At 40.3% G+C, this 20723-nt stretch overlaps 1 protein-coding gene across 2 annotated transcripts in view; it reads right to left on the reverse strand.

Annotated features, from left to right (window-relative positions):
• Nucleotides 1-20723, reverse strand: part of LOC127580873 (tyrosine-protein phosphatase non-receptor type 22-like) — an 89026-nt gene that overhangs the window by 39266 nt on the left and 29037 nt on the right. For both annotated transcript variants that reach the window (XM_052034840.1, XM_052034838.1), the window contains exons 7-11: nt 13604-13663; nt 12195-12337; nt 9181-9247; nt 5891-5968; nt 446-538 (exon numbers count right to left, since the gene is read on the reverse strand). In XM_052034840.1, coding sequence (XP_051890800.1) covers nt 446-538; nt 5891-5968; nt 9181-9247; nt 12195-12337; nt 13604-13663 — 441 coding nt within the window. The remainder of the gene's footprint in view (nt 1-445; nt 539-5890; nt 5969-9180; nt 9248-12194; nt 12338-13603; nt 13664-20723) is intronic.

The following is a 20723-nucleotide window of genomic DNA, read 5'->3' on the forward strand; positions in this document are numbered from 1 at the left end:
GTGACTTGGGACAGTTTACTACATTAAAAGTTCTACTTAGTGTTGTATTGTTTGTTTGTGTATTCAATGCTCCTTAATGAGGGTGAACAGGCGAGTGGTTAACATGGTACAAATAAAAACTTGGTAATTGATGTTAATGCAAACAGTCAATGATCATTGTAAATCACTATAAATTTTACACATTAATATTTTATATGAAATGAATTTTTATTCCTGTTCTGGGGCATTTTCATTGGAAGATTGAAGGTAAAGAACAGGAAAGATGCTTTAAAGAGATTTTTCATGTTAGGAAGGGTTCAGAGACCAAATAAGTAAAGAAATTTAATTAAGGGCAAGGGATGGCTTCAAAGTACATCAGTCCACCAAGAACTGGGTTGTTTCATTTTGAAGATGCGTTACAAAACTGTTCAGCAAAAAAAAACACAGAATAAAAAGATTAGATCACCTCATCAATACTGAAACTTGGATTTGTGTTCAGGAGCTCTAGCTGCTTCTCAAACAGATCACTGATTGCTCTGTAGACCAACTCATACTGTTCCTGCAATTGAGAAACACATCAAACTGTCAGTAACTGGATGCTCTGGGTCAAGTTCAACAGACAGAAACCTGCAGGGATATAATTAAGTTCATAAGTTATTGATTAATATTGAACAACACACACACACGTACGCTTGTATACAAGTAGAGAATGAAGATTACATCACTGAGGAATGAGCACACCAGATATAGCAACAACTTGCATTAGAGTAATTGCTTTAACATATGAACCTCATGTGATCTTTATCAGACACAACATTTGTGACTAAGCCATCCAAGTAGATTTTAGGATAAGTGATCCAAAATTGAGTTAAAGAGGAAGGCTTTGAGGAATGCCTTTAAAAAGTGAGAGTAGAGGTACGGTGGAGGAGAGGTTTAAATGGAAGAAATCCTAAAATATAAGAAAGGCAACTGATATTGGTATTAGTATTGGTTTAGGTTTATTATTGTTAGTTGTACCCAGGTACAGTGAAAAACCTGTCTTGCATATCAGTAAGCATAAGAAAATGCTTACACAGTGTGTTGAGGAAGTATGGGTAAAAACAATAACAGAATACAGAATAAAGTTTCACAGCTACAGGGAAGTGCATTGCAGGTAGACAATAAGGTGCAAGGTCATAACAAGGTAGATTGTGAGGTCAAGAGTCCATGTCATCGTATAAGGGAACCATTCAATAGTCTTATCACAGTGGGATTGAAGCTGTCCTTGAGCCTGGTGATGTGTGTCCTCAGGCTCCTGTATCTTCTGCCTGATGGGAGAGAGGAGAAGAGAGAATGACCCAGGTGGGTGGGGTCTGTGATTATGCTGGCTGCTTCACCAAGGCAGCAAGAGGTATAGACAGAGTCAATGGAGGGGAGGCTGGTTTCCTTGATGTGCTGGGCTGTGTCCACAACTCTCTGCAGTTTCTTGCGGTCCGAGGCACAGCAGTTGCCGTACTAAGCTGTGATGCATCCAGATAGGATGCTTTCTATGGTGCATCAATTAAAGCTGGTGAGTGTCAAAGGGGACATGCCAAATTTCTTTAGCCTCCTGAGGAAGTAGAGGCACTGGTGAGCTTTCTTGGTTGTGGCGTCTACATGGTTGGACCAGGACAGGCTATTAGTGATGTTCACTCCTAGCAACTTGAAGCTCTCAGTGAGTGAAAGTTTTAATTATGAGGGCTTAAACCTTGCCAGTTCTTGAGTTTTGAAATTTGTGATCAGACTAAAGTATTAATATTTTAAAAGGTAGATATAGAAATATTATTCCTCAGAGAGATCGGGGTAAGGGGATGCAGAAGAAGTGAATATAATCCAAAAATTAAAATTATGTCTTTCAGGAGTGAAATCAGAAGGTCCTCCTTCATGCAATGTCAATAATGTTGTGGATCGACTGGAGCTCTCAAGATGAAATTATTGGATTTTTACTGACCATGGGCATTGAGGCACATTGAGCACAAGTGATTGAATGTAGTGGAGGTCAGACAGGAGGTACAGAAACCTGAAGTCCTACACCACCAGGCTCAGGAACAGTTACTTTCCCACAACCATCAGGTTCTTGAACCAACCTGCACAATCCTAATTCTCGCTCAGCAACTACGGACCACCTCTTACACTACCATGGACTTGTTTCCAATTGCGTTTATGCAATAATTTCTTGTTTTGCAGTCTTTTTTCTTCAGTGTCATATACAATTTATGTACAGTTTATGTTCTGTGTGTTGTCTGAATCTACCTGTCTGTGACACTGTTGCAATCAAGTTTTTCATTGTACCTGTACCTTGTCGTACTTGTGCATATGACAATAAATTTGACTTTACTTAATAATAGAAGCAGAGAAAACCTACAGCACAATACAGGCCCTTCGGCCCACAAAGTTGTGCTGAACATGTCCCTACCTTAGAAATTACTCGGCTTATCTATAGCCCTCTATTTTTCTAAGCTCCATGTACCCATCCAACAGTCTCTTAAAAGACCCTATCGTATCTGCCTCCACCACCGTTGCCAGCAGCCCATTCCACTCACCACTCTGAGTAAAAGAACTTACCCCTGACGTCTTCTCTGTACCTACTCCTCAGCACCTTAAACCTGTGTCCCCTTGTGGCAACCATTTCAGCCCTGGGAAAAAGCCCCTGACTATCCACACGATCAATGTCTCTCATCATCTTATACAACTCTATCAGGTCACCTCTCGTCCTCCAAGGAGAAAAGGCCGAGTTCACTCAACCTGTTTTCATAAGGCATGCTCCCCAATCCAGGCAACATCCTTGTAGATCTCCACTGCACCCTTTCTATAGCTTCCTAATGATCAATTGATTGGCAGAATTGACAAGGCTGAATGGCTTCCTTCTGTCATTAATGTTTCTATGTTACTCATCAGTGTCAAGATGTGTCATGAGGCTAATCTTGAGTTATACGTTATAGCCTGTAGGCGAGTAAAGAATTTTGGTGGTTATTCTGATTTTGCTCGGGGGGGTTGTTGTATGGTGGAAAGTTATCTTATTAGAAAATAATGGGTAAATAAGACCTGCACTCACTAGAAAAATGTGAGGTGATCTCATTTAAACATAGAAGATCTGGAGTTTTGGCAAGGCGGATGTTTCTCCTGATGGAATAATCCAGAACTAAGGGATATAGCCTTAGGAATGCCCAGTTAAGAGTGATAGGAGAAATGACTTACTTTCACTCAGAGGGGTGAGAATTTTTGTAATTCTCTACCAAGAGTGTGGATGCTGACTCATCATAAGCAAGATTGAGGTACACACATTTTTGGATTATAGGAGATCAGATGAAGTTAAGATTAAATATCAGATCAACCACTATTTTGTTGAATAGAAGAACAGGCTTGAGAAGCCTTATGGCCTACTCCAGCTCTTATTTGTTATGTTCCCCTATGCCCAAGATTCCTGTGGTTGCTCCGAATACAGCTTAACATACAGTAAATGTCAATCAAAGTTCTTGAAATTTTAGTGAGGGGAAGGGCTGACTAGAGGGTCTTTCTGGTCTCTGAAGTGCTCTACTGTTTCTAGCCAAATCATGTTTCCTCTGCTGAAGTCATCTGTCTGTAACGGTGGCACTGTTTAACTAGATCTGTTTGTAGATAAGGGCAGGAAATACACAAGTTAAAATAGTTTTATAACCTGGAACTTGAGAAACTGAAATTTTGTTTCATGTATGAAGGCTTTGTAAAACAACATTTTGATCTGTTAAAATATGTAGCACCAGCATTAATGTCTGTGCATTTTCCTCTTGTGATAACTTATAAACGTCCCACCTGTGGGTTGAAAAGGGAAATGTTAACATCAATGTCAGAAGAAGGCTTCATTCTTACCACAGGTATAAACCTCCAACATACAATTGAACAGTGTGCTTTCCACTACTCATAAAGAATAGGTTATTCTTTAATTGCTTTGATCAACCTCAAAGCAATTAAACAAAGTGGGGAGGCAAGGGTGAGGGGCAGAGAGACAGAGATAGAGAAAAAACATGAAAAAGCAAAGACAAACACAAAACAAGAGACAGAGAGACAGAGAGACAGAGAGACAGAGAGACAGAGAGACAGAGAGACAGAGACAGAGAGACAGAGAGACAGAGAGACAGAGAGACAGAGAGACAGAGAGACAGAGAGACAGAGAGACAGAGAGACAGAGAGACAGAGAGACAGAGAACAAGTACTAATCATGGTGAGAGAAAGTATTCTCCTGCTGCGTTGACAGACAGAACAAATGATCAAAACCTGCCCTCAGTGATAGACAATCTACTTCTGAGCCTTCCAGTGTGAATTAGTATAGGTGGACACTTGACTATTAGCATGGACATGTAGTTACTTGACGTCCTCAACAACTTTTCCATTGCCACCCAGTGTGGGTTCTTACCCTCTAATGAAGTTCACCCCAGGGTGTACACACTGATGCATGTTTGGCATTATGATGTGTATAGTTTACTCAAGAGTTCTTCACAGACTATGCCTACAACTTTCTACTAGCACTGATGCAACCCAGAGAACAGTCCTCAAATCCTCAAATGGGTAAAAGCCTTAAAGCATTCATAAACAATGTTATACACACCACACCAACAAACATGTACCACTTGCAAAGATATTAACTCTCTCTCACACTGTGTACAAGCTACTCCTCCAGGACTGAATGTTGTTATTTTATGTCACGAGAACACAAGGAAATGGGAGCTGGAGTAGGCCACAGGCCCTTGAAGCATGCCCCACCATTTAATATGATCATGGCTGATCTACACTGGCCTCAACTCCCCTTCTGTGTCATTTCTCCATACCCCTCTTTTCCTCAATCTATCAAATATTTATCCACCCCACTTTAAATACTTCCAATGATCCAGCTTCCACCACCTGTCAGAGCAGTGAATTCCAGTCTTCTGGTCTACCACTAGCCCTTGCCACTTTGTATACCCTAGTTTTCAATTTAACGTTATCCTTAACCTTTTTATTAACCACAGATTGTGCCTCTTTCTCATGGAATCCCTCTTTTTGATTGGAATAAGCTCTTGCTGAGCATTATAGACCAGCTGTTTGAATGTCTGCCACTGTTCCTCTACTGACCTGTCTCTTAGCTTGTTAACCCAGTCCACCTTAGGCAGCTCCTGCCTCATACCATTATTATTGCCTTACTTAAATTGAAGACACTGGTTATGGACCTATGGTGTTCATCCTCAAACTGCATTTGAAATCTATCATCATATGGTCACTACCCCCTAGATCCCTTAAGCATAAGATCCCTTATTAATCTTTCCTCAATACATAATACCAAATCTAAAATAGCTTGTTCCTTGGTAGGCTCTGTAATGTAAGAAGCAATTCCCAATGCATTCCAAGAATGTCTCATGAGAGTTTTATTTCTGTATCTACTATAAAATTGTTAGCTTTTGGTTAAGAATAATTTCTTTAGAGCTCTTGTCTCATGGAATGTTGAAAGGCATACTTGGTAGTTAGAGGGAATTCAGTGCTCGTTGGAGGTCTGTGAGAGAAAATAAGTTATGGGGAAACTCGATGGGAGAACAGGATTCTGAGCAGGCATAGACTCGATAAGCCAAATGTCCTCCTCCTACATTTCAATGTTGTAAGAAAATATGAGAAGTGCTTCAGTACTTGCAGGGATCCTAGGATTCTGTCAGCAGCTTCCAAGGATTTCTAAATATCCATTAGGAATTTCCAAGGAAATTGACCATATTTAAAGTGGGTGTGGGGTCCATAGACTATGAAACATACAATACAAATTCAACTTTCTTTTTTCTTTAAGCCTTATCGATTAAAAGTCAAAGAATCTTTTAGTTCTGTTGTGCCTTTGGAAATGCTAATATTACATGTTCGCTGCATGCCCAGACATTCTTTACAACACTGCCCATACCTTGGTTTGTACAACTGATGGTCTTTGTGTTCTCATTTCTTGAATCAGGTTATAAATACTGAAATTTTCTGGAATTATCTGAAAACATAAAAACAAATGTTCAGTTTGACATCAAAAAAAAGAAAATCCAAGCCTGCAGCAGGTTGAGTAAAACCTATGAAGAGAGGGACAGAGCTGATTATAAGGTATGTGTGCTCAGTGGATGTTTAATTTGTATAGGTCACTGGGCCTAGCACAATACCTGAGAGAGTTATGAAGATACTATGAGATTGAAGACATTCCTGAAGGGAATCTCATGATTTTTCCACAGGAACCAACATGTAACATTACTGACGAGAGTCAAAATGAGACAAACTTGGTGAATTAAGAACAAGTGATTCCTTTATGGAAGGCCTTAGACGAGGTACGATTCATTCAAATAAGGCATGTATAGTTTATTCTAGGGGTACTCACAGATTGCATGACCTGCAGAATATAAACATTGTGGCAGTCCAAAGGGCAGTTAGTCACATAACACAATCCTTAAAGGGTTAATAACTTTAAAGCAACAATTATTGTTCACAACTATGTTTTGTTCATTTAAAAATAAGAAAATCTTTAACATATTTACACATAGAAGTTTTAGATTTTCTCACTCTCTATGACTTTTGCAGTGGTTTCGGTGTTACTTTTGTTGAGTCCACAAATTCACCAGATGATGATGACCATCAAGTGCTCTGTGTGGACTTTTGGGGAATTCTCAGCAATCTTTATAAGATTGTTGAAGTAAATGGTTCTGTTTCCCTGATAGCCCATCTATTCGTGTCTGATTTCCCGAGGGATTGGTAGGAGGGGTTCTCATCACATGAATTCTATCATGGAGAATGAACCTCTGCTTCTGTGGTTTGTTTTGCGATGCCTCCTCTGTTTATATTGCCTTTCCTCCATCTTTGCTTCTAAATTGTGCTGAATGAGGCTCAAATCAGATCCTGACTCTCCTGTACAACAATATTTCCACAGGCGCATATCCTGCTGTGGAGTGTAGTCTTAGAAGAAATGCACCGTTGATGTTTCATTGTGATGATTGTTTAATCTTTCATGGTCTTTTCCTTCAAATTGCTCCCTTGTGAACTGACCTTTCCTCTTCCTCATTTGAAGCTGGCCAGAAAGGAAAAGTGAAATGGTGCTATATTCCTTTGCCCTTCAGAAACTGTTCGAACCTAAATGATCTAAACTGTGGACCACTGCCTGACACAACTTGTTTGGGAAACCATATGTGGGAAAAGATGGCTCTTAATTTCTTTATTGTACATTCTGTGGTTGTGCATGACCCAGCCTGTTCTATTTCTAATCACTTCAAGTGGCTGCCAACTAAAACTAAAAGGCTGTCCTTTTTACAATAATCTATAAGGATCTGCTGGAATGGTTTTGTTACACTTCCACTGCTGGAGTGGTGTTTCAGCAGGTTGAGTTCTGGAACCTTGAATCCTGATAAAGGCATAGAAGATCTACTTGCATATCTACTGGCTAGATCTTTTATGCCTTTATCTATGCCAGGCTAATTGCCAAATCCCATAGGCAATGCCTGTATTCACTATGTCCCCTTGTACTTTGCATGGAATGCCTCCATATGCTTGCTGTGAAATCTCTTTGATACCACTTCTTTGGGTTCCCATTTTATGCAACCTTTCATTGTAACAATTTGCAGCAGCTGTGATGAAAGGGCTTCATGTCTTCAATCAGATGGGTGTCCAATTTAGCCCAATTACTGAATGTATGTTCATATATTAATCTCAAAATTGGTGTCTTTTGATAGCTCTTTATAATGTTAATTTAAGTCTATGTTAACTTATGTTTGTCATGTTTGTAAAGGGCTAACTTTCATGGTATTTATGCCCTGGGTATGCCTATAACAATAAAGCTAAACTTGAAACTTGAACTTGAAACTTCCACTGTAGTGTCAGCGAAATCATCTTATACTGCCTGTAGAGTATAAATATCATCTTTTATGTTTATTTCATCATTATTATTGATGATTTCTTTATCATCAGGTAGTCTTGACAGGAGTTCGGATGAAGGGTCTTCAACCTGAAATGTTAACTGGTTTCTCTTTCCACAGATGCTGCTCGACTGGCTGAGTTCTTCCACTATTTCTGTTTTTGTGTCGGATTCTAGCATCTGCAGTTTTATTTGTTTTCCAGCCCTGACAAAGAGTCCACTGTGGTGTTTTGTTTGAATACTCTGTGTACACAGTCATAGTTACATAGACTCCGCAAGACAAACCACTTCAGATTTCTTGACGTCATCATTGTGGGGAAAAAACAGATTTTGTTCTAGAATTAGTATAGGTGGACACTTGATGATCGGCATGGGTTTCCTCAACATCTTTTCCATTTTATCCTTGCTACCAAGTGTGTTCTCATCCTCTAATGAAGTCCATTGCAGAGTGTACACACTGACGCACGTATGGCACCGTGATGTGTCTAGTTTACTCAAGAGTCCTGCACAGACCGTGCATAAAACTTTCTACTAGCACTGATGCAGTCCAGGGAGCAGTCCTCATCCAAAAGTCTTAAAACATTCATAAACAATATTATGTGCACCACTCCAACAAACTTATCACATGCAAGTTATGACATTGTTCATCAGACTCTGAACATTCTGCTCAGGTCTTTGCAAGAGCAACTCTCGTATGCATTTACCACAGCAAAAATCTGCACCTCCCCATCCCTCAAATGCTGCAGATCTTTAAAATATGCATTACCTCTTGCTTCATGTGAAACAGGTTCAATATTGGTCCATAAAGGCTAGAAGGTGTTAAATATCCCTACTGCTTTGAGGGAAGGGAAGGGAAGGAAATGCATTCATAGTTAATCAATCAAAAGTCCAGTGACTATGTGAGAATCTTAATAAGTCCCTGGAATGGAGGTAAAGGATCAGGCATGATCTATACTCGAGTGCCCATAAGTTTTTTTTTGTTGTACTGTTTCTGCAGCATTGGTAATAAGCATTAAGGGAAAGTATATGACTGGCTGAGTATATGACTGGCTAAAAAAAATTTAAATTTAAAATTACCACTCAGCCAGTCATATACTTTCCCTTAATGCTTATTACCAATGCTGAGAACAAATATAAAATATCTGTAGTTGCTATTTTAATAAATCTGTTTACTTCAGATATCTTTTATTGCCACTAGAATAGCAGCAAGATATTTTAACTAAGGGCATTTTTAGACCTCTCAGTTCCCTGTTGCGATGCAAAAACATGAATTAAAAACATGGCTTTGTGAATGCAAATGAAATGAACATTACCTCATCCTTCAGCAGCTTCCATGTATAATCAATGGCACATATCACACCTGTCCTTCCACAGCCAGCACTGCAAGGTAAAGCAGTCAGAGATAGACATTAGGAGAAAGTATAATGGAAAAATCAAACACTCTTTATCCAGGTAGCAGGACAGTTAATCTCCTCAGTGAGAACATGATTATTCCCTCTGAAATTGAAAACTTCAAATGGCCTAATCTCATTATTACAAATAGATAGGGATGTTCTTCAAGTTTGAGTTTGGTTTTGACACTAGCACATCGATTGGGAGTTGACACCACACTCTCTGATTTCAACACATTGTCAGGGCTGACGTTCCAGCTAAGTGCTGTCACTGGCATCCCTGGGTGGTAATAGAATAGAACAGTAGGCAAAGCAAATTGTCTTATCTTTCATTTTGAGTCTCAGCAATGACAATTTGCATTTTTGTAGCACGTTTCATGTAGTAAGACACCCCCAAAGCATGGCACATAAGTGTTATTAGACAAAACCTTCATGAAGTATGCCAAAATTGGAGAAATGTAGAGAGTTCGAAGGATGGTAGGGCTGGAAGAGGTTGTGGAGATAGGGAGGGTGTGAAACCATAGGGGAACTTGAACATGAGGATAACAATCTTATTGGCCAGGAGCCAATGTAGGTCAGCCATCAAGCTCTCTCACCTTCCAATTTTGCTATCTTCCCATCTCTTTCTCTCTCTCCCCTAAGAGTCTTGCCTGTGCTTTAGCATTCCTCCAATACTACACTTCGAAAAACATTCCTCTTATTCCCTTTGAACTCCAAATCCCCCTTCCTCCTCTCGGTATCCTCACCTGCATAGAATGCGCTCTACTGAAAGTACATTCAATAGCAACTACCAAAGAGAATTGAATTGCAAGGCCAAAAATTGCAGAGCCATGAGGAAAGAACAGGGCGAGGGTTCATTTGGTTGAATGTCTTCCTTTTCATTCTAAGACTTTATGTACCTCAGAAATCATGAAGGGCAGCAGGGGCAAGCCAGGTAAATATGGGTCAGTGAGTCTAACAATGGTAGGCAAATGCCTGGAAAAAGTTCTGAGGCACAGGATTATTCCGCTCCTAGAGAAGCAAGGATTAATCAAGGACAGTCAGCATGGCTTTGCTAAGGCAAGATCCTGTCTGACTAATTCAATGCAATTTTTCAAAGAAATAACTGAGTCTGTCGATGAGGGTGTTGGAATTGTTATAGCATACATGTCAGAATCAGAATCAGGTTTATTATCACTGACACGTCATACTTCAGTAAGGCCTCAGACAAGATTCCATGAGGTAAGAGCCCATGGATGTTGTCTGGGGGTGGAGAATGTCAGCTATGAGGAGAGACCAGATAGGCTAGGTTTCTTTACCTTGGAGTTTATAGCAGAATGAAGAGTGGGGGAAGACCCAAATATAAAATTATAAGGGGCACAGAAAGGATAGATAGTTAGAAACTATTCCTTTTAACAGGGATATGTATAACCAAGAGGGGACTTGGCAAAGCATTTTTCACTCAGAGGATTGTTAAAATCTGGAGTGCATTGCTTAAGGGTGTGGTGGAGGCAAGTACTCTCACAACATACAGGGAGTATTTAGATGAACATTTAAATGTAATGGCATGGAAGACAATGAGCTGGAAAACCAGATTATTATAGATAGGTACTTGATGGCCAGTGTAGACAGAGGGATGAAAAACCTGTTTCCATGCTGTGTGATTCCCTGACTGAAAGGCTTGATTGTGGAGAATCCCCAAAAACTTTGCATCCTAGCTGCCTCATTCTAAAACAAATGCAAATTTCAGCATCCTCTATTCTAACCCATTCTTTCCTAGGACGAAGTATTACCTCCTCGATAGTTCCCACCTCTCACCAATAGGTGGCTAAAACTCAAGCTTTACATCACTTAGAAAAAACACCTAATGGATGATATTCTTGTTCTGGTTTTCTGTTAATCAATGGCCAAAGATAAAAAACACGGCCTCTACGGAAGTCATACATCAACATTAGACTTTGTAAAATTTAAATGTCCTTCAAGGGATTTTCTGAGTGGGAGGCAGTGGACAGTTAGGAGAGCTCAGGCTAGGCACGGGGCATTGTAGTGCAGGAGAAAATGGTCACTGGTATGGAGAAGCTCGAAGAATCCTCCGGGATCCAGAATAACTTACAGAAAAAACATACTGCAGGCCATCTTCTATCACTTCCTCCCTCCTTCTCTCACCCACACCACATCCTGCTTGCAGTCTGCTTTCCCCACAGTCCAAAATTCAGCATGAGTCATGTGCCTGCATGTTACAAATGGTGTGTATTTGTGGTGATTTTTGCACATTAACACTCGTTTATCTGGTAAATTACTTGTCCCCTCCCAAACTATGTATGGGAGTACAGCATAAACGCAGTAGTAAACACTCTGCCACTATAATAGCTGACCCTGATTCTGTTTCCTTCCCACCAGTCAGATAAGGTCAGCATGTATGTGGAAACACAATCACCTCCAGGTTCCCCCTCACACAGAATCCTGAGATGCTTTCATTGTAACTGAGTCAAAATCCTGGAACTCCCTTCTGCCACTGTGGCAGCATCTTCTCACCATGAGCCACAGTGACTGAAGAAGATGGTTCACATTAACTTGATGAGGGCTACAGAATGGGCAATAAGAGATTTGGTGGGCAAAGGGAAATTGTGTAAACAAATTCGGACAATATAGTTCACAGGATCAAATCTAAAGTCCTCTCAAACTGCATTGGTACTGAATATTTATTAAAACAGTTCAGAGTTCTACAGGAAGAAAAGTTAAAAGAATTTGCTTGTCAGATTGTGTATTGGCAACAATGGAACATTAAAATAACCAAAGGAGTATTTTTCACTGCTGGGCTTTTCTCTGTTGAAACCCACAGGTTATTGAGGATCAATGTTCAGCCAAAGAAAAAATGAATTGGGCTCGTGTTTGTAAGCATGTGATCATTATGGGCCTTCAGTCAATCCTTGGGCTCTTGGCAATTGCTGGCTTACCTGCAGTGGACACAGATGGGGACATCGTCGTGCGGCTGAATCTTCCGCATGTCTTTGATCAATTCCAAGATGGGATCTATTGAAGATGGAATGTCATGATCTGGCCAATTGACATAGTGAAGTTGATACATAGTCCGATTGATCTGTTAGATAAAACCACGTGTGTCAGTGCTTGTCCAATAGAATTCGCTGACCAGCTCCAGGTTTGAGGAAATGGGCATCCCCACTTTAACCACAGGCATTAATATTAGTCAAAACCACCTGTCACACAGTACAGGTAAAGTACTTAAATATATATCACCAGCTTTAATTATTGAAATAAAACACATTCCCAAACAAAAACACTCTATTTTGCCACTAATCAAAAAATGAAATTAAAATTTACAGTCACATCCTGAACAAAAATGAGTACAGAAGTCACTTGACCACAATAGTGGTTATTACTGATCTTCACCTTCTGATCAGAAATACAATTAGCCACACGTGGATTCCCAATCAATGACATTTAGCCGATTACTAATATATTAGGTAACTGGTATCTAAGGGTTATATTATGATGAAATGATATTAAGATAACAAAATAACTGAAAAACATCAATAAGAAGTTTCCAAAAGTTAATCTTCAATACACTTGGTTGGTTCTGATGGTAATCTTGAGCTTCTGTCGGAGATAAAAGACTGAAATGTGCCTGCAGCTTTCTGCAGCATGTGCTAAGGTAGATGATGTAATCATTGCATAGAAAGAGGCCAGTTGGCCCATCTTGCTTCTGCTAGGTCTTTGGTAGAGCTTCCTGATTGATCGCACTCCCCTGCTCCATGCGCAGACCCTGTAAATTTGATCTTTGAACAACTTATCCCATTTGGATGTCACAATTGAATTTGCTTCCACCACCAGACAATAACTCAAAAGTGTTTCTCACATTGTCTCAGTTTCTTCCGCGCATCAACGTGAATGTGTGTCCTCTGATTATCAACCATTCTGCCATTGGATACAATTTCTCTTTGGTTAATCAAAACTATTCATGAATTTGAACACCTCAGTCAAACATCCCCAGCCTAGTTTTCTCCAAGGAGAACAATCCTTGTTACTTCAGTCCTTCTTAATTGATACCACTCACTTTAATCTTATCATCTCAGATCTTTGTATTCAGTGGTTTACATTTTTATGTAGAATAGTATCTTACTATTTGTTTTGTAGTTGAAGGTACAAATGCAGATGGTAGGGGTTTCCTGACTATTATATTAATGAATCCACATTAACGTTATATTAAATGTGTAGAAAAGTGAAAGAAAAGTGGTTGTGCTAAGGAGCCAACAGTTTCAGGTGTATTAAACTAGGTTTGCTATGATTAGTATGCACATCCTTCATGTTAATAATTAGATACAAATCTCTTAATTATTTTACTTACACTTTGGAAATGAACTTTCAATGTTCTGATGATGTATTCTGGTTTGACCTCCTCTTGTTCCTGGAGGACGAGAGAGACATTTTAAAGTGAAACATTACAAAACGGAGAGGACTTGGTCAACATTTGCAACCACGGGATTCTAGGGTCACCATTTTCTTTCAACCAGAACTAAATGGGCAGCAAAGTCATAAGGATGTCATAGTCCAACATTCAGGGACACCCGCGCGGTTTCACTCACTCCTTGAAACTCAGTGATAAATTGGGGAAGAGATTTTAGTATACAAGTTATTAGTGAAGGTGAGGCACAGCAAGGCAGCTCAGTGGAGTGGAATGTGCATCCCATACCATGTGTATGAAATCACGCGGGTCATTGATAGGATCAATGCACACAGTCTTTTTCCCAGGGTTGGGAACTCAAGAACTCGAGAGCATAAGTTTAAGCTGAGAGAGGAGAGATTTAATAGTAGCCTGAGGGACAACTTTTTCAGTCAGAGAGTGGTCAGTATACTGTATGTGTTTGCAGGGTGGAGATGATTGGGAATTAAATATCCAAGTGTTGCAGGTAATATGGAAGGATATGCAGGAAGGTAAGGGAGGTGGGGAAGCGCTCTTAATTAAGAGAGAGATCAGGGTGATAGTGAGAGATGATATAAGATCTAAGGAGCAGAATGTTGAGTCCATCTGGGTAGAGGGTAATAGTAAAGGAAAAAAAAATCACTGGTGGGAGTTGTCTATAGGCCACTGAATAATAACATTACAGTGGCACGGGCAATAAACCAAGAAATATTTGATACATGCAAGAATGGAACGGTAGTTGTCATGGGGGACTTTAACTTCCACATAGATTGGGCGGATCAAGTTGGTTGAGGCAGTCTTGAGGAGGACTTCATAGAATGCATCCGCGACAGCTTTCTTGAACAAGATGTTAGTGAAACTATAGGGGAAAATGCTATCTTAGATCTGGTCCTGTGCTATGAGACAGGTAAAATTAACGAGCTTGTAGTTAGGGATCCTCTTGGAAAGAGTGAGCATGGTATGATTAAATTTCTCATACAAATGGAGGGTGCAATAGTTCGATCTAAAACCAGTGTATTATGCCTAAATAAGGGAGACTACAATGGGATGAGGGAGGAGTTGGCTAGCATAAATTGGAAATACAGGCTATTTGGTGGGGCAGTTCAGGAACAATGGAAGACTTTCAAAGAAATTTTTCACAGCGCTCAACAGAAGTATATTCCAGTTACAAGCAAGGACAGTAAGGGTGTGGAGAGCCAGCTTTGGATAACTAAAGAAATAAAAGAAGGCATCAAGCTAGTAGCTCATGCACACAAAGTCGCCAAGAGTAGTGGGAGACTGGAAGATTGGGAAAACTTTAAAAAGCAATAAAGAACCACTAAGCAAGCAATAAGGAAAGGGAAGATAGATTATGAAAGTAAACTATATTTTGTGCTAGTAAAAGATTTTATAATTATATAAAGCAGAAAAGGGCAGCTAAAGTGAACGTGGGTCCTTTGGAAGATGAGAAGGGGGAATTAATATTGGGTAATGTGGAAATGGCCAAGGCCTTGAACAACTATTTTGTGTTGGTCTTCACAGTGGAGGACACATCTAACTTGCCAAAGAGAGATGTTATGGATGCAATGGGAGGTGAGGACCTCGATATAATCGCTGTCACTAAAGAGGTAGTGATGAGCAAACTAGTGGGCCTAAAGGTAGACAAGTCCCCTGGTCCCGATGGGATGCATCCCAGGGTACTGAAAGAAATGGCGGAAGTTATAGTAGGGGCATTTGTGATAATTTATCAAAATTCTCTAGACTCTGGGCAAGTCCCAGTGGATTGGAAGACAGTGAATATCACACCACTGTTTAAAAAAGGATGTAGGCAAAAGGTAGGCAACTATAGACCAGTTAGCTTAACGTCTGTGCTTGGGAAAATGCTTGAAGCTAACGTTAAGGAAGAAATAGTGAGACATCTGATTAGAAGTGGTTCCATCAGGCAGACACAGCATGGATTCAGGAAGGACAGGTCTTGTTTGACAAATTTATTGGAGTTCTTTAAGGATATAATGAGCGCAGTGGATAGAGGGGAACAGGTGGATGTTGTATACTTGGATTTCCAGAACGCGTTCTGTATAAGGTGCTGCATAAAAGACTTATCCATAAGATAAGGATGCATGGAGTAGGGGGTAATGTATTAGCATAGATAGAGGATTGGTTAACGAATAGAAGGCAGAGAGTTGGGGTAAATGGGTTTCTCTCTGGTTGGCAATCAGTGGTGAGCAGGGGTGCTGCAGGGGTCAGTGCTGGGCCCACAACTGTTCACGATATATGTTAATGATTGGAAGAGGGGACTGAGTGTAACATATCTAAGTTTGCTGATGATGCTGAATTGAGTGTAAAAGCAAATTGTGCAGAGGATGTGGAGAGTCTTCAGAGAGATATAGATAGGTTAAGTGAATGGGCAAGGGTCTGGCAGATGGAATATAATGTTGGTAAATGCGAGGTCATCCACTTTGGAAGGAAAAATAGAAGATCAGATTATTATTTAAATAGTAAAAGATTGCAATATGCTGTTGTGCAGAGGGACTTGGGAGTACTTGTGCATGAATCGCAAAAGGTTGGTTTGCAGGTGCAACAGGTTATCAAGAAGGCAAATGGAATATTGGCCTTCATTACTAGAGGGATTGAATTTAAGAGCAGGGAGGATATACTGCAACTGTACAGGGTACTGGTGAGGCCGCACCTGGAGTACTGCGTGCAGTTCTGGTCTCCTTACTTGAGGAAAGATATACTGGCTTTGGAGGCGGTGCAGAGGAGGTTCACCAGGTTGATTCCAGAGATGACGGGGTTAGCCTATGAGGAGAGATTGAGTCGCCTCAGACTATATTAGCTTGAATCCAGAAGAATGAGAAGGGGATCTTATAGAAACATATAAAATTATGAAAGGGATAGATAAGATAGAGGCAGGAAAGTTGTTTCCACTGGTACACGAGACCAGAACGAGGGGACATAGTCTCAAGATTCAGGGGAATAGATTTAGGATGGAGACAAGGAGAAACTGCTTTTCCCAGAGAGTAGTAAGTCCGTGGATTTCTCTGCCCAGGGCAGCAGTACAGGCTACCTCATTAAATATATTTAAGACACAGTTGGATAGATTTTTGCATAGTAGGGGAATTAAGGGTTATGGGGAAAAGGCAGGTCAGTGGATCTGAGTCCACAGCCAGATCAGCCATGACCTTATTGAATGGCAGAGCAGGCTTGATAGGCCAGATGGGCTACTCCTGCTCCTATTTCTTACATTCTTATATATAAGGAATGAGCTGCCAGAAGACATGTTTGAGGCAGGTACATCAACAAGATTTAAAAGGCACTTGGACAGGTACATGGATAGGAAAGGTTTAGAGGGATATGGGCCAAACATGAGCAAATGGGACTAGCCTAGATGGGAATCTTGGTTGGCATGGACCAGTTGAGCCAAAGGGCCTGTTTCCATGCTGTATGACTCTGTGACTCTATGTGGGAAGTCGTGAATACTTCTGGTGACCCAGATAGCCATATATGTAGGAAGCATCTCCGACTGAACTTGAGTGGTAGCTGGAGTCACTGTGCCACATTCACGGGGCTGAGAATTTCATGGAGAGCACGTTTAGGCAGTTCGTCACCTGCAGCCTAAGAGTGTGGAGGCAGATAAAGGATGGGAGACTGGCAGGGAGACTGGCAGGGAGACCAGGAGGAGCTGGAAGGTAGTGGAGGATTCCTCTGAGAAAATCTGGATCCTGTATAATTTACATCCCCTTTGAGTAATGTAATCCCACTGGCCCCTAACAGCCTCCTCAGACCCATCACTCAAATCCTTCCCAACCATAATTGCCTGACTCCCCCTCACCTCTGGCCCAATCAATCCTCTTATGTACAATAATCCCCAACCCCTTTACCAATCAATCAATAAGGCCTTTGGAAAGTCCACTGGCTTATACTCCCTTTTAAATACTGTTTGGGGTGTGGTTCTTTGGGGAAGTGCAGTTCGATTCAGCAGTGTGGCACCGTGAGTGGTTGAAAGGCAAGGACGGAAGGTAGAAGAGCAACAGCAATAATGTTGGGAGGGTTCAGTGGTTATGTAGGGGGCGGCTAGGTGTTTCTGTGGGGTTTGTTGCCTCCCTGCTGTCAGGGTTAAGACTGTCACTGAACAGCCTGAAAAAAAGAGGGAGGAAAGCCAAAGGCCACAATCCATACCAGTACGGATGACATAGGCAGTAAAAGGGATCAGGATATGCAGGCAGAGTTTACGGAGTTGGGAAAGAGACTAAACAAAAAGGACCTCAAATGCAGTAACCTTAGGAATACTTCCGGTGTCACATACAGAAATAGGAGGATAGTACAAATGTCTGAAGATGTTACAGTTAGAAGGGCTTTAGATTTCTGAGGCATGGGGACAGTTTCTGGGGAAGGCGAGACCTGCACACACCAGACAGAATGCAGCTCAGCAGGACTGGGGCCAATACCCCTTACAGGGGTGTTTGCTGGTGCTGTTGGTGAGTGTTTAAACTAGCACGGCAGGCAAATGGGAAGTTCAAGGAGAATTCAGGAAGATGAGAAACAAAGCGGAAAGTGGAAGTTAGAACAATGGTAAGTGACAAAAATAGACGGCAGAAACAAAGGCAAGCAATAAAAGGGGTTAAAATTCAGAAAATGGCAAAATTAAAGATGATATATCTAAATACTCTCAACCTTCATAACTAGGTAGGTTAATTAATGGCAGAGATAGAACTAAACAGATATGATGTAATTGGCATTACAGAAACATAGCTGCAGGATGACCAAAACTGGGAACGGAATGTTTAGGGATATTTGTCATATAGGAAAGTCAGGTAAAAAGGAAGTGGTATGCCACTATGAATAAGGAAGGTGATTAGCAGAATGGTTAGTAATGATTTTGGCTCGATGGATAATGACGTAGAATGAGAATCAAATTGGGTTGAATTAAGAAATAGCAAAGGGTAGAAAACAATGATAGGAGCTATTTATTGGCCACCAAAGAGATGTAAAAATTGGACATAGTACAAATCAGGAAATTAGTGGTGCATGCAACATGAGTAATGGAGGAACATTAATCTATATGTAGATTAGCAGTCAAATTAGCAGAACTGAGGTGGAGAACTATTTCATGGAATGTACAAGATGGTTTTCTAGGCCAATATGTTGAGGAACCAACTGAGGAGAAGGCAATTTTAGAAATTTTTTTGTCCTGTGAGAAAGGATTAATTAATAATCCTGTAGTAAAGGAACCTTTAAAAGGGTGACTATAACATGATAGAATTTTGAATTGATTTTGAAAATGTTGTGGCTGAATCCAAAACTATGGTTTTAAATCTCAACAAAGGAAGCTATGAAGGAATGAGGGGAGAAATGGCTGTGGTTAATTGGTGAAATACATCAAAAGATTTTACAATGGACAGCCACGTCTTGTATTCAAAGAAATAATGCGTAAACTGCAAATAAAAATATTCTTTTAAGTCCAAATCCCAAAAGGAAAAGAGATCCATCCTTGGCTGATGAGAGGAATGAAGGACAGTATTAAATCAAAGGAAGAGGCTAATAAAATTGCCAGTAATAGCAGAGGATTTGAGAATTGGGTGTATTTTGGAACTCAGCAGAGCAGCTCCAGGAAAATGATTTAAAAAAAAAGGCAAGATAGAGTAATCTATAGATATAAAAAGAAAAAAAGACTATTAAAGGCAAAGGTAGGTCCCTTACAAGCAGAGTAGAGTGAATTTATAAGGGGAAATAAGAAATTGGCAGAGGAATTGAACAACTATTTTGTGCAGGTCTTCATGAGGAAAAACACAAAAAAATCTACCAGACAATTAGAGAACCAAGGTCCAATGAAAATGACAAACTGAAGAAAATAAATACTGGTCAAAAAATATTGCTAGAGAAGTTGGTGAGCTAAAATGTTGGTACAAGGAACTGATGATCAACCTGTGCTGATTTTTGGAAGAGTAGGCTACAGAGATAGTGGAAGCTCTGGTTATCTGTTTTCAAAATTCTATAGATTCTGGAATTGTTTTGTAGATTGAAGAGTAGCAAATATGACCTCACTATTTAATAAAAGGAGAGAGAAAACAGTGAACTATCAACTTGCTATCCTAATGTCAGTAGCAGGGAAAATGCTGGAATCTTAAAACAAAGGATATAATAACAGAACATCTTGGAAAGAATAATGGGAGTCAGCATGGATTTATGAAAGAAAAATATGTTTTACTAATTTGCTGGAGGTCTTTGAAGATGTGACTGGTAGAATAGATAAAGAGAAACCAGTGGATTATCCGAAGGCATTCAATAAGGACCTACACAGGATATTGGCCAACACGGTAAGAGCACATGGAAACAGAGTGGGGAGGGGGTAATATATTGACATGAATTGAGAATTGGTTATTGGACTGAAAGCAAAGAGAGGCAATAGACAGATCCTTCTCAGGGTACCAAGCTGTGACTAGTTGGATACCGCTAGGATCAACACTTAATTCCCAGCTATTCACAATCCACTGTAACAATCTGACTGAGGGGAACAAATATTTTACCTCCAAGTTTCCTGATGACGTTAAATTAGGCACAATCATGAGAAGGAGGTAATGAGGCTTCAAGGGAACGTCAACAAGTTGTCAGCAGTCAAAAATGTGGCAAATGCAAATTAACATGGAAAACTGTGAGCTCACCCACTATGGTGCTCAAAACAGAAAAGTAGAGCATTTGTTAAATAGTGACAGATTGGGTGGTGATGATGTTCAAATGGACCAACAAGCAATTAGGCAGGTAAATACTTTAGCCTTATTATGAGAGGATTTGATTACAGAAGTCTCATTGCAATTGAAGAGGGCCTTAGTGCGACTGCGTTTGGAGTATTATGTACAGTTTTGGTCTCCTTACCAAAGGAAGGATGTATTTACCATCAAGAAAGTGCAGCAAAGTACTGGACTGATTCCAGGAATGGCAGGTTTGCTGTGTTAGAAGAGATTGAATAGACTAGGCCTGTATTCTACAAAGTTTAGAAGAATGAGAGGAGATCTCATTTGAACCTACAAAATTAAGACAGAGCACAGCAGTCTCGAAGCAAGGAGGA

This window comes from Pristis pectinata, chromosome 20 (assembly GCF_009764475.1).
Source record: "Pristis pectinata isolate sPriPec2 chromosome 20, sPriPec2.1.pri, whole genome shotgun sequence".
In the NCBI taxonomy this organism is placed as follows: Eukaryota; Metazoa; Chordata; class Chondrichthyes; order Rhinopristiformes; family Pristidae; genus Pristis; species Pristis pectinata.